Raw genomic sequence first — 14,709 nt, 5'->3', positions numbered from 1 at the left:
TTTTTTATTATAATTCAAAAATTAAAATGATATGACTAAATATAAAGATTTAAATATTAAATATACAAGTATAATTAAAAAATCAATGATATGCATGAAAGTATTATTGAGCTTATTTCTCATATAATGGGCCGGGTAGCTTGGGCCCATTAAATATAGTCTTTGCTACGGGCTTTAATCTGTGGATCAAATATTTTTGAATGCGATAGGCTTCTTATTAATGGCTTTAATATTCATGCGTGGTGTCTGTTTGATGGAATGCCCATAAGGTTAGTTTGAGATGCGCCTTTGCTTATATTTATTTATTTATTTTCGTGAACAAATTTTGCCTTTGAAGGTCGTTGAGTAATTAATATAAGAAACTTTTTTAGTGAATCAAAAGGATTAAAATTAATTAAGTGGGAGAACTAATCATATTTATTTATGTTAATATATTTTCCATTCTTCAGATATAATATTAAACTTAATGTTCCCATACATCTTATTAATAACCTCCTCCTATTTGAGATCCTATTTGCCCATCACTCTCGGGCTTTATTTGGAATAGTTTTTCGATTATTTTTATGATGAGAAAAATAGCTAGTAAAAAGAATAATGCGTGTTTGAAAGACAACTTTTCATTGTTATTTTAAAAATTTTCCTTTAAAAAATTATTTTTGAAACAAATATTTTTAAAACTGTCAGTGATAAATTCGTATACTCATATATGACTTCATGACTATCTAACAAGTGGCTAACGAGTCATTATGAGGACATATCTTCAAGAGGTGTTCTTTTGGAATTGTCGTCTGGGATTATCAAAGGGATTAGCGTGAGGAGACCAACAGGTTCTACTCACCACTCACTACTCACTTGAGCCTACCAAGGGGTCTACCTTGCACGGGGAGAATAAAAATTTCCTTGTCATACATGCAAATCTCACTCCTACCTCAATCACTGGCTTTCCCCTAGAGCCTTCATCTTCAACCTATCAAGCTTAGCTATAGGAAAGTGCTTTCTTAGAGAAACCCACACATCATTCAACTATTAATGTTTGGCCTAAAGCTCTTTATTCCCAATATGTTATTCTCACCTTTCCTTTCAAGATAGCCCGAAAATCTTCTATACAAGTTGTCTGCCACACTATCTTTCACTATTCGTTGGTTCCCAACATCTCAGGACTCACTCACATATTCACCTGAATTCTACTCACTACAACCTAGCTTGCTCGAGAAGAACTTGCCTAAAAGATCATTGACTTCACCTCCTTCAGTCTGTCAGGTGGAAACACATTTCTACATTAGATTGTAGCATTGCATGAGTATTATATGTAGCTCATAATGTTTACTTACTCTATGTATAACATTTTGACACCTCTCAAAATCATAAGATGTGATGATGAATAATTTTGAGGGGGGAGGAGGAAGAGAGAAGGATTCTGAGATTTCTCTTTTATTGATACTAAATATTCATTTTTTGGAGATCGTTAGCTATTTTTTCTCTACTCTTCATGACCTCGTCATTTTTACATATATGATCTAGCTCATCGAATAGACTTGCTAGTAAAGTCGGGCATCATCCACAGACATACAAATTCAACAAAATGAGTTTTCAAAAGCAAAAATAGAAAAGCTTTCACTATCTCAAATAAAATCCCAATTTTAAACTTTTTAAAAGTTTATTAAAAAGAAGACATCACAAATTATAGCTTCTTTTGGGACTGCTTTCTTACTACTTTTTTAAGCACTTTTGCAATAAAAATATATATAATTTTTGTACAAAAAATTGCTTAAAAAATCAATAGGAAAGCCATAACAAATGAAGCCTATATCAAACACATAAATAATTTATTTATATTATCAAATATCTTTGCATAAGCAATTCGCTCAAAACATGTAGAATGATCATAGGAGTCATCCATTCTTAAATACCCACCAATATAAAAAAAAAAAAATCAAAAACTCCGGAGAGCAATCAATTGATTCAATTGTATTATCCCCATCTCTCTTCATTTTGTTAATGCAACAGCGTTGCCTTAACTTTAAAAATAAATAATAATAATAATAAAATCTTTAAGCCTACATCGCAACGCAAGCACTACCCAGGGGCGAATTATTACGTCTGTTCACCGAACGCCCAGACATCCAATCCAGATGCGCCACATCACTTGAATACATTGGGCTCGGTGTATTTTGGTGACGTGACGCGTCTGGATTGGTGTCCAGACGAATCCGGACATCGGACGTAATAATTTTCCTTACCGGCGAATTATTACGTCTGGTCACTAAATGTCCGGACACCCAATCTAGATGTGCCACATCACTCGAATACACTGGGTCCCGATGTATTTTGGTGATGTGGCACGTCTGGATTGGTGTCAGGATTCGGACACAAATCCAGACACTGGACATAATAGTTTTCCCTACACACGAATTATTACAACTGATCACCGGACGTCTGGACACCCAATCCAGATGTGCCACATTACCCGAATACACTGAGTCCCGATGTATTTTGATGACGTGAGCAGACATCCTCACATAATAATTTTACCAACCGGTGAATTATTATATCCGGTCACCAGACGTACTGACACCCATTCCAAATGCGTCATATCATCCTATAATGGGTCACAATATATTTTGGTTACTTGGCATGTCTGTATTAAAAATAAATAATAATAATAATCTTTAAGCCTACATCGCAACGCAAGCACTACCTCGGGGCGAATTATTACGTCCGGTCCGGACACCCAATCCAGATGCGCCACCCGAATACATTGGGTCTAGGTGTATTTTGGTGACATAACGCATCTGGATTAGTGTCGGGACGAATCCGAACACCGGACATAATAATTTTCCCTACCGGCGAATTATTACGTCCGGTCACCGGACGTCCGGGCGCCCAATCCAGTTGCGCCACATCACCTGAATACACTGGGTCCCGGTATATTTTTGGTGATGTGGAGTGTCTGGATTGGTGTTCGGACGAATCCAGACACCGAACCTAATAATTTTCCCTGCCGGCGAATTATTAAGTCCGATCACCGGACTTCCGGACACCCAATCCAGATGCGTCACATCACCTGAATATACTGAGTCCTGATATATTTTGATGATATGACTCGTCTGAATTGATGTCCGGACATTGGACATAATAATTTTCTCAACCGGTGGATTATTAACTCACACACAATTCAGATGGGCCGTATCACCGGATTACACTGGGTCCAATATATTTTGGTTACTTGGCAGCTCTGTAATGGTATCGGGACGAATCCCGGACGACATAGTTCGACTGCTCCTCCATCGTGTCAGCTTCGCGGAGAAACTTCTGCATCCGAATTCGCCCAGCGACTTCGCCTACGAGCCACAATCTTTGAGAGTTAAAAATTTTCGCCAAGGGACTTCGCCTAACCCTAGCAATCGAAACTTTTTCCCAGCGCGATGGCGGAGAAGTTAGCGCCAGAAAAACGCCACAGCTTTTTCCATGGAGGTTCCTTACTTTTGATGCTTATTCTAAGTTTCTTTGTTCGTCTTCCCCTTTTATTCTATAGCGATGTTAAATTACAGGGAAGAAGGTTTTTGAATGGGATCAGAATCTGGATGAAGTGAACATGTACATTGATCTCCCTCCTGATGTTCCAAAGAAGCTCTTCTTTTGCAAGATTGTTTCCCAGCACATCGAAGTCGGCATCCGCGGCAATCCACCATACCTGAATGTTTGTATCTCCATTTCCTTATGAAATTTCGAATCGCTGAACTACGGTTGTTTGACCTATTCTCGTTTCTGATCCTTGACTCGTTTTTTGCTCTCTTAATGTTGTCAGCATGATCTTGCTGCACCAGTCAAGACTGATTCTTCCTTTTGGACCTTAGGTAATACATTTCGTAACTTCTGTTTCTATCTAAGGCGAAAACAGTATTTTTTTTTTTTTGGAATATCTTCTTCTTCGGTGTTGATTGAAAGCTTTTGATAGTTGTTAATGTGCTACAAAAAATGCTTCTACTGCTTTTGAATCAATCAAGTGCTTCTAAGAATTTCCAAATTGCGTTTAATTATGCAGACAATGCAAAGGGTTTGCAGCAAGGGAAGATATGTCCTTCTTATAATCATCATTGTTAAGATACGCACACTGTTGTCATTCTTATATCTGACCTGGGTGATATGGAGTACGCGACAATTGTTTTAAGACCTTAGTTTATGTGACCTAGAAAAAGTTTGTGGCCTGATTTAAGAGTAGATCGTCCTTCTTGCATATAACTTGATATATAATGGTTAGAATCTTATTTAATCCACTCACGTGAGCTTATGACCAGCTTCCCTGCTACACTTGCTGGCTTTGCTCAATTAAGGTTCAAGGTAAATGCTTTCAACCTTGGTGGACATAAAAGTTTGTTTTCTGATCAGTCTACTCTCCTATATTCAAAACCATTACTGTGCGGATTTTGGACTTATTATAGATTTTTATATGTTTGTCACCAAAAAGGATGGGAAACTCGGCCAATTAGGAACATATAGAAAATTTTTAATAGTTTTCTCCTCTTATCTCTTACTCTCTGATTGGAAATTGAGGAACTCTTACTGAAAGTTGAGAAAAAAAAATAAAAAGATTAAAGTGAGGAGAAAAGAAAACAAAGAATATGTTTACCTTTTTTATTGGAAGTTTTAAGGGAGAAAGCAAAATTATTCATTCAATTTATTATGTAGAGATGGGAAAAGAAACAGTATAATTGTTGCATGCTAGAAAATTTAAATCAATAGACAAAATTTTAATTTCATAGCTTTTCATAAGGATCCAACACACACAACAAAAAAGACGTAAACATCAAAATTTATGTAAAACATGGAAAGGGAAAAACCTTACCCAGATAAAATTATCCACTATATAAATAGGTTACAAAAGTCCACTCTTACCCTCAAATAGGATTATCTAATTTGGGTTAAAGTTCTAATGCTCATTAAATTAATGAGACTTTGGTGATAAAATTTCTAGGAGAACTTTGGAAACTAATCAAGATTTTAAGTGGAATTTCATTAAAGATGTATGAGTTTTAGGCGAAAATCTTCCATTTCACCTAAAATTTAACGGAAACTCTTTTGTCTAAGTCAAAGCTTACAAAATCAATTGAATTGAATCAATTACAATTGAAACCATTGAAATTTAAAACCAAGATTTGAACCCTTGTAAACTAATAATAAAAAAGAAAACATTTATTTGAACTCCTAAGTAGAAACTTATTACTATAATGTATTAGTGATTCTCTAAACAAATAACTAAAGCTCTTACCATGACTCCAAATCATTAAGCATCTTAGCATCTATAACAAATAAATAGGAATAAGCAAGATCGCTTTTAAAGGAATCATAGACCCTTATTTGCAGCCGTTTTTACTCTTCCTGCAAGGTCCTACCTTTACCTTTTGTAGCCAGAGTCAATCCAACCCCTTTCCAGCTGCTTGGAACCTATTCTTGTATATGCACAATTGTTGTTTTCTTCCTGTTTTGTTAAAAACAGCAATGATTATATTTTGTCCAAAAATAATGAGAAAACCATTAGCCCTCAAGGTATTCATAGAAAACCTAATTGAATTGCTCTAGATACTCCTGCTCCATGAGCCTTCCAAATGCCGCCCATCATTTAGGTATCAGAGCTTGATTCACTACAGGAAAACCCGTTATTACCGGCGGACTAAATCCGCCGGAACACATAGATAATCCGACGGAACCTTAGGTTTCCGACGCACGTTTCGGCGGAAATTCATACGCCGGTTTCGGTCGCGTCGATAAATTTTTCCCGGCGAATATAATACGCCGGAAAACGTTCCGGCGCACGTACCGACGGATTACCAGCGTAAAACATCGGGTTGGTGCCGACGACTTGCAACCGATAAATTCCGGCGCCATATGCGACGGTAAGTTTATGTCGGATTGTCCGCCGGTAAGTACCGGCGGATAAAAACGCCGCAAGTTCGTCGTAGACAACCCACGGCTTTGTTTGCGGCGCAAAATCGGCGCCGGAAATAGGCGGCGGAACTGGCGCCAGAAGATGCGCCGGTAGTTGCTGACGGAAGGAAGACGTCGATACGCACGATACAATTCGTTGTATCGTTCTTTCCGGCGGATTTCTGGCGTACAATCCGCCGGAAACCTGTAGCATTGACAAAAAAAAATTTCCTTCCCAGCCAACAATCAAATTTCCACACCTGCAAACCTATACAAAAATCAATTCTACAACATTTCAATTGTAACATTACAACAGATCAACAATTTCACCACAGTTTCACAACAGTTTATAACATTAAAAGAAACAGTTCAGTACTAACAATCAACTAAAAACATCACATTAAAAGAAACTGGATTTCTAATATCCATATCTATTTCTCTGAATAGTAGATCCAAGATATTTAAAACGTGTTACACTTATTAATGACTTGATCGCTCAAAGTCACAATCCCCTCACTAGGTCTACTAACTACTAAAGCAAAAAGATATGGACTAATGTTGATCTCCATAATCCAAGTTTACCTTCAACTCCCTCTCTAGTCTTATCAACAAGAACAATATCATCAACAAAAAGCATGCACCAAGGTACATCCTCTAGCAAATGTCTAGTGATAACAACCATGACTAAAGCAAAAAGATATGGACTTAAGGCTAATCCTATATGTAATCCAACCGAAATAGGAAAAAAAAAAACGAAAACAAATACCTTCGGTCGTTCTATGACCCTCGGCGGCGCGCGACTAGGAATGAGAGAGGTGGCGCGCGACTAGGAATGAGAGAGGCTCGGCGAAGTCCGGTGACCGTCGACGGCGAAGTTCGGTGACCGTCGGCGACGTCTAACCACGACGAGCGACGAACGGCGACGGAGGGCGACAGGCGAAGCAGGCGAAGTGAGAGAACGGAAGGAAACGAATGACGGCCAGAGGGGTTCGGTTTCGGGAAATAGGGCTTTTACCGGCGGAATTTCCGACGGTTTCGACGCCGGTGACGCCGGTATCATTTCTGACGCAAGCTACGTAGGTCATATTTCGTTGAGTTTAAATACTCTGGCCAATGTCCGCCGGTAACGTACGCCGGGAAATGTTCCGCCGTAACGTGCAACGGAATTGGTTCAGACATTACTATACCGTCGGATTGGCCGGCGGAACCGGCGTCGGTAACGTTACGGCGTATGTTGCGCCGGAAATGTCGCCGCAAGATTTTCATCGAACAATTCCGCCGTTGCCTGCGCCGTTATTACCGGCGCATAATTTTCCGCCGGAAAATCCGACTGTAATCGCGTGTTTTCCCGTAGTGATTTTAACACAGATAATTTTTTCATTATTGGACTAAGGTCTGAAAAGAATACTCTATGTGATTCTATGGAGCCTAAGGATTACTAAGAGGAGACTTTACTGTCAATTGAAGTTCTTCTCGACATGAAAGAAAAATTTGCAAAGCAAATGACTGTTTACATAGCCTTGATAAAGGAGTAAATGTTGAAAATGATGGTTCTTTATGAAACACTTATTGTTAAGGTAGCATCACTAGCTATTCAGGCAAAAGAAGAAACATCCGCTAAAAGTTGACAACCTGTAGAGAAAATACATTAACAAGGACTCAAGGAGAGAAGCTGACAACAACACAAAAATGAGAGAAGAAGTTTCTTCCCATCAAGGGGTGGAGAAGTTGGAATTTCCTTACTAGGATGGAGCAATCAAAGCTAGATAATAAATAATTGATTTGATCTTTTAGAAACATATTTATGATTAATGATTATGCTGATAGGAAGAAAATCACATTTGCTTGTTTGAAGTTGTCCTCAAATGCTTTAATGTGGTGGAATTCACAATCTAAAAATTATATGCTATCAATCACATGACATGATGAAAGTTTAAAAGATTGTTAAAAGCTCAATTTTACTCCATTATATAGGGAACATAAAAGTATATTTGATGGTTGAATTTGAAGCTAATTTGCTGGCAAAATGTTCAAGAAACCTTCTTGAATTTAGAATGTAGAAAACTGCTTCCGAAATTTTGTTGAATGAAAAAACATAGATTAATGAAATATGTAGCAAGGCTCATAAAAGTTTTGTATATTATTGAGCTTTTTCCAGTTGCTGACATCAGTACTTACGGAGGAAACAATCACTCTTTCCATCGAACAAAATTCTTCATTTGTAACTATAAAGAAAATAAAGAAGATTGAAAGAGTAACTATAGAGAAACATATACCACAAACAATCATGCTGCTATTGCTACAAGAAAGGGCACAAACTAGGATTGATGGATTTAATATCCATAAAAGATGCTAAAATGGGAAGACAACTATAATATCCTCACTGCTACTCCATAAGAAGTAATTGGAGTGACAAATGCTATCATCTATTATCCTTGATGTTGCATATATAAGCTATTGAGGAAGCTAGGGAAGATTTTTCTACTCAAGATATAAGTGAAATCTACCCTCATCAATGCTATTTTGGATCCAAGTAGTAAAATGAATTTATTATTATTATTATTATTATTTTTTTTTTACCAGGCATCCAAAACCTTTATCCACAGTTAGTTTGAATAGTGTAATGCTTGTCAACTCACTAGGCAATATACTCTTAGGTTTGCTTTCTTTAGAGATGTTATTGATGAGGTAGTCTTTAAAGCTGTACCATTGAATGCATGTTATTTAATGATGGGCAATCCATACCTATATGATTCGGATTATATCTTCTTTAGAAGATGACAAAATTTTGTTTTTATAAAAAGAGACAAAAGTTATAAAGCCATTAGGTTCATTGTTCCCACTTTAAAGGAGATGGAGAAGACCAACATACTAAAGAATCCTAAAAAGAGTAAAATGAATTTTTTTATTATTTTTATTATTTTATTTATTTTTACTAGGCATCCAAAACCTTTATCCATTGTTAGTTTGAATAGTGTAATGCTTGTCAAGTCACTAGGCAATATACTCTTAGGTTTGCTTTCTTTAGAGATGTTATTGATGTTGTAGTCTTTAAAGCTGTACCATTGAATGCATGTTATTTAATGATGGACAATCCATACCTATATGATTCGGATTATATCTTCTTTAGAAGATGACAAAAGTTTGTGCTTATAAAAAGAGGCAAAAGGTATAAGGCCATCAGGTTCATTGTTCCTACTTTAAAGGAGATGGAGAAGACCAACATACTAAAGAATCCTAAAAAGAGGTTAAGAGCTCCCTTCCTGATGAAAAACATTAAGTGCCATCTCAGTTGTTGATTTTGATTAAATATATGAGATTGAATCCATTCTTGCCAAAAGCCCATGGATGCGAGGAGATAGAAAAGAAACAACAGACCTACGAGTTCTCATTTGCATGAACAAATTATCTAAAATGGAAAGTCTTGATCTCGGAGTAGAGGTGTCAAAATGGGTCGATGGGTCGGGTTCGGGTCCAACCCAAAATTGACCCGGGTCTAAATGGGTTGACCCTAACCCGACCGGATTTTATAAACGGGTCAGGAATGTCAACCTGAACCCGACCCGCCGGGTTGACCTGACCTGACCCGCTAAATCGATTTTGAGTTTTTGACGGGACGAGACCGAAAGCAAGCCAAAGCCATGCCACGCGCTGTGGCCTCCTTTTCATATCTAAAGAAAATTTCATAAAATCTGTAACGGTTAAAAGCAGCCATTTCATTTATCCCCAATGATGATGTGTCAAATATCTAAAGGCAATTAAGTATTAATTTATTATTTCTAAAATAGTTCTGCATTTGAGATAGTGAGTGACAATTTCCAAAAAAAAAAAAGAAAGATAGTGAGTGACAGCTAGGTGTGTCAATTTTTGACACGACCCGAACTCGACCCGGAATAATCTAGGTTTGGGGGACCCGGTTTGCAAACGGGTCGGGTTCGGGTTCGAAAATCTGACACAATTTGAGTTACGGGTCGGGTTCGGGTTGACGCGAAAACCCGAAAATGACCCGGAAATGATTCTGCCCGTTTCTGTTGCCCGGCATGCCCGCCCTGCCCGAGAAATGACCCGACGCGTCAAGTCGCAGTCGCTCAGGCAGTCAGTTTGTCAGCTGTCGAGTCGCTAGTTCGCCTCCTTCGAGGCTGTCACCGCTGCTGCTGCTGCAGCACCGTCGCCGTTGTTGCTGCTGCACCGCCGCCGCCGCTGCTGCTGCACCGCCAGTTCGTGTCGAGTGTTTGCTGCACCGCGAGTTCGCGTCGAGTCGCTGTTGCGCCGCTACCGCTGTGCCGAAAATGGAAGTAGTGACGGGAGCTCGCTCATTTTCTCGCGCGCTTCAGCAAAACACGAAAAAATTCATGTCGCCTCGGGTTGACCCGAATCCGAAGCGGGTCGGGTTCGGATCCATAAAATCGACCCGTTTGTAAAAATGGGTCGGGTTCAGGTTGACCCGAACTGTGCCGGGTCAGTTCCAGGTTCGACCCGAACATGCTCGTGACCCCTACCCGAAATTGACACCCCTAGTGACAATGACATGCGACAGTTGTAGAACAGTACCTTTTGAGTTTTGACGGAAGACTTCACAGGTCTAGGCAACATAATAAGAAATTACGGTTGACCATAACCCGTAATTTTCGGGTCAGTTTCGAGTCGGGTTTTCGGGTCGTGTCCAATATTGACACCCCTATCTATGAGGCTCTCAAAAAATATTTGCATAATTAATCTTTGAAGGGGCATGATTGCAAATTTGTAATTTTAATATCCAAAAAGTGAGGGGTTTATGCTTCTTGATCCACATCAAGATGTAGTTATAGTATTTGTGTAGATGTAATTTACAATATATAACTTGTCTACCTAACCAAACTTAAAAGAAAGACTAAACTAGTGCTTTACTACATATGTTGACCCATTTGTCATTTATGCTTGTGGAATGTGTTTGTGCCTTCTTTTTTGGTAGGCTTTATAAGTGTTGGTTGTCCTGCCATGTTTATAACCCATTCTTTACATCTGATTTTTGGATCTAATCCCATATGCTGATGTCTAATACGGGTGATCAGGGAAGAGTTTTAAATGGAGAGAATAAAGAAAAACAAACCTGATTTCACTCCATTATTTTTTTCTTTATTTTAAGGGGTGGTTATTTTTTAAAGAGGGAATCTAAAAGTAAGCCCTTTTGTGGGGTAGTTTATCTTCTAGTTTCATTTGAATTTAAATAGATTCTTCTAGATTTTTTTGGGATCCTAATAGTAGATATCAAGTTTGTGACATGAAATCAAGTTTAGATTGAATGAAAATCTGAACTCCCTCTTTCAAAACTTCCTCCTTTCCTCCAATATCTTCTGTTTCCCTCTCCCTCTCTCCATTAATGAACGCCCGCCGGCCTTCACCTTCTACATTCGTAGAGTCAGTCTAGCACCTTCCACTTCTGGGACCTATTTCAATGCATCTAAAAGTAAAACTATACGTTCTTTGCTCCCTGTTTAATGGTTACCGTTGAGGTCCAAAAATAGTAAAAACTCGAGGTATTTCCTAGAAAATCTAATTTTCTTGCCCTATTTACTTCCTACCAATTCCAAAAGCCCCATGCATCCTATTTTAAAGGATCAATCATCTTTATCTTTGAAAAGCGACCACACAATCTAAGATTGTTCTTTACCGCAGAGATCTAGATATTCCTGAGATAATGGGATATAGACTTCTTCCGAATTGAACATTCTTAAGAAACTTATATAAGTAAAACAAAAAAGCACAAAACAATTAGTCTTTATAATGACCAAGCAAAGGAATTGAGATAAATCTTCCATTGTTTTATTTTCCCTGGATCAAAAACACAAAGTTCCATTACATAATAGACCTTTCATGTATAAACTAGATACTACAGCAATTATTTAGAAAAAAAAAAAAACAAAATACACATCTCACTAGTGATTTGCGCAGCTGCTATATTACTATTGCGTAGTTTCCGTACTACTGTTGCACAATCATGATCCGTTTACAAAATCGGGTCGGATTAGGGTCAACCTGTTTACGGCCGGGTCAAATCAGGTTTGACCCGAACCCGACCCGTTGACCCGAATCGTCACCCCTAATTTCATGCCTTTAGGTTTCTTAACAGTGCTGGCATAATTTCTTTTCTGATCAAAATTTAATGCCACTTACTTTGTAGAGGATGGTACAATGCATGTCACACTAACCAAACGGGAAAAAGGACACACTTGGTCTTCTCCAATTCTCGGACAGGGCACACTGGATCCTTACTCTGCAGATCTCGAACAGAAACGGCTTATGTTGCAGAGGTTCCAAGAGGAGGTCTGGCCTAAATTACTTTGATTTATTACATATTTCAACTACTGCCAATATTTTAATATTTTTTTCTTTTTTCTTGCTTGGATTTGCAGAACCCGGGGTTTGATTTCTCTCAGGCCCAATTTTCTGGGTCTTGTCCTGATCCTAAGACTTTCATGGGTGGTATCCGCTTTGATTGATTTAAGCCTTGTTCATGTGGAGCTGCTGACTTATCTTTGGCTGTAATCTTCTTCTGTTTATTTTATGGAATATAAGTGGCAGTAAGAAACTCTTTATATATTTTTAGTCCCAAATTTGAGTGTGCTTAGTTTGGGTGGCATTTAACTCTTCTTGCTTCGGCGGCAACTCTTGCGGTTGAGGGTGTAAATAAGTCGAGTTCTTGTTTAATCGAGCGAAACTTATTTAATTTACACTTAGCTCAAGCTCAAGCTCATTTGTTGAGTTCAAACTCAGCTCGAGTGAATAATGTGGATCAATCTCAATAAGAAAGTTTAAGCTTGATTTGTTTTTGGAAATTAATTTTATTTCGGAGTCTAGACAAGAAAATATTAATTAAGTCAATATAAATGTTGATGTGCCAATTGATATTAATCAAGTCTGTTTAACGAGCTGACAAGTTGAGTTGAGTGGGGTCAAGCTTGAGCTCATATAATAATATATCTGTTCGAATTTAAGCTCTAATTCAAATTCATGGTTCGATAAGCTCAATTTAAGCTTGTTGATGATTGAAGTTTAAACTAGCTTATGAGCCATCTTTAGGTTGAACTGTTCTAGATTCTGATGGAATCATTTCCATATGCCTTTTCATCTTTAGGTTTGATCATCTTGGGAATAAATTTTTACCAACATTAGTAAACTATTTTCCTCAAGGCTCACCCTAGAAGTGTAGCTAATAATACATTACTAGAAAAACTATTAAATTATGTTGTGCGCAAATACTTATATTTATTTTCAGGAATTATTCTCTTGTCACATATCATAAGTTAGATGTATTTTATGTAAGAAGTTGTCATTTACTATTCGTCGGTATATTATATTATATCAGTCAATCATTTTCGTACTGCATAATTGTTTTTGAAACTTATGTTAGATGGAAGAATTTATCTTGCAAAGCTAATTTGACTGAATAAGGAATGAACAAATCTCTGAATACTATCACAAAATCATCCCACTATATACTAGTGATAGACATCCGTTCAAATTTTTTTCTATCGTGCTTGCCACTATCTTTCTTCCTTTCCTTCCAGAACAAATGTGGCCAATGGTACCTTTTTTTATTTTTAGGATAGATCATGTCATCTAGGTTTTTCCCTATCTTCAACAACTAATCCTCAGCTATTTTTGGATCACTTGTACCTTTAAATGTTGACGGTTCAAAAGTCTGAAATAATGATGCCGCAGCACTTGCGAATAGATGAAACAAACAGAGGAATTAGCAAATAATACTCACAGGTTACTGTGGAGTTTGATAGTATTGATTCAAGATGAAAAATTCTACCTTCAACCATACAGCTCTGGCTACTATATGCCATCTCTTCTATTAAAAGTTAAACAAGGAAAAAGGTGTATTTTGTATTGTCTAACCAATTAAAGCAAACTAAGTAGTGGAACTTGAATCCAGAATAACGGAATAGCTAAAGATGCAAATAAGTGATAATATACTTCCTTGAACCGCATAAGAGGATAATGCTCTGCATCATTCGCCCCCACTAAGAAGAACATCTGTACCAACAGATTGCATTTGAGATCCAAGTTCATCAGGAGGATAGTAAGATTAGAGGTCTTTGACGTTGAATGTACGGGATGTGTTAAACTCCTCCGGTAGATCAACAATATATGCATTATCATTAATCTTACTGATAACAGGAAAAGGCCCCCATTTTCTCTTGCCCAATTTAGAATACTCGCCCACTGGAAGTCGCTCTTGTTTCAATCTCACAAGAACCAGGTCCCCTGGTTTGAAAAGCTTTTCACGTCTATGGGCATCAGCGTCTAGTTTGTATTTGGCATTGGATTCTTGCAGTTTTAGACGAATATTTGATAAGAATTCTGTGTAATTCTCCACCAAAGTTGCTGCGGACTTGCTTTTGCACTTCGGCAGCACTGTAACATCAAGAACAGTGTTGGGTACTTTAGTATAAACAATACTAAATGGGCACATACCAATAGAACGATTCGTCATTGAGTTGAATGCGAATTTAGCTTGGCCGAGGAGCTCATCCCAGAGCTTGGGGTTATCTTGAACTAAGCAACGTAATAAGTTCCCCAATGTACGGTTCACCACTTCCGTTTGGCCGTCGGTCTACGGGTGGTATGACAAGCTTAGCTGAATTTGCGTGTGCAACCTTTTCCAAAGTTCTCGCCAAAAGTGGCTGATGAACTTAACATCTCTGTCGGACGTAAGGCTTCGTGGAATGCCATGTAAGCGCACAATTTCTTTAAAGAAAAGTTTGGCAATGTTGAGAGCGTCAAATGTTTTTTTTT

At 37.9% G+C, this 14,709-nt stretch overlaps 1 protein-coding gene across 1 annotated transcript; it reads left to right on the top strand.

Moving 5' to 3' along the window:
* The first annotated feature begins 3,229 nt into the window (after positions 1–3,229).
* Positions 3,230–12,724, top strand: LOC110103264 (nudC domain-containing protein 2). The gene is made up of 5 exons (XM_020831902.2): positions 3,230–3,474; positions 3,552–3,700; positions 3,809–3,857; positions 12,086–12,228; positions 12,318–12,724. The coding sequence occupies exons 1-5, from the start codon at positions 3,426–3,428 to the stop codon at positions 12,402–12,404; spliced, it is 477 nt and encodes a 158-aa protein (XP_020687561.1). The 5' UTR covers positions 3,230–3,425; the 3' UTR covers positions 12,405–12,724.
* Positions 12,725–14,709: the final 1,985 nt, after the last annotated feature.

The sequence above is a fragment of the Dendrobium catenatum genome, unplaced genomic scaffold (assembly GCF_001605985.2).
Source record: "Dendrobium catenatum unplaced genomic scaffold, ASM160598v2 fragScaff_scaffold_1117, whole genome shotgun sequence".
NCBI lineage: Eukaryota > Viridiplantae > Streptophyta > Magnoliopsida > Asparagales > Orchidaceae > Dendrobium > Dendrobium catenatum.
The sequence above is the reverse complement of the archived record's forward strand: the minus strand, read 5'-3'. Positions and strand labels throughout refer to the sequence as shown.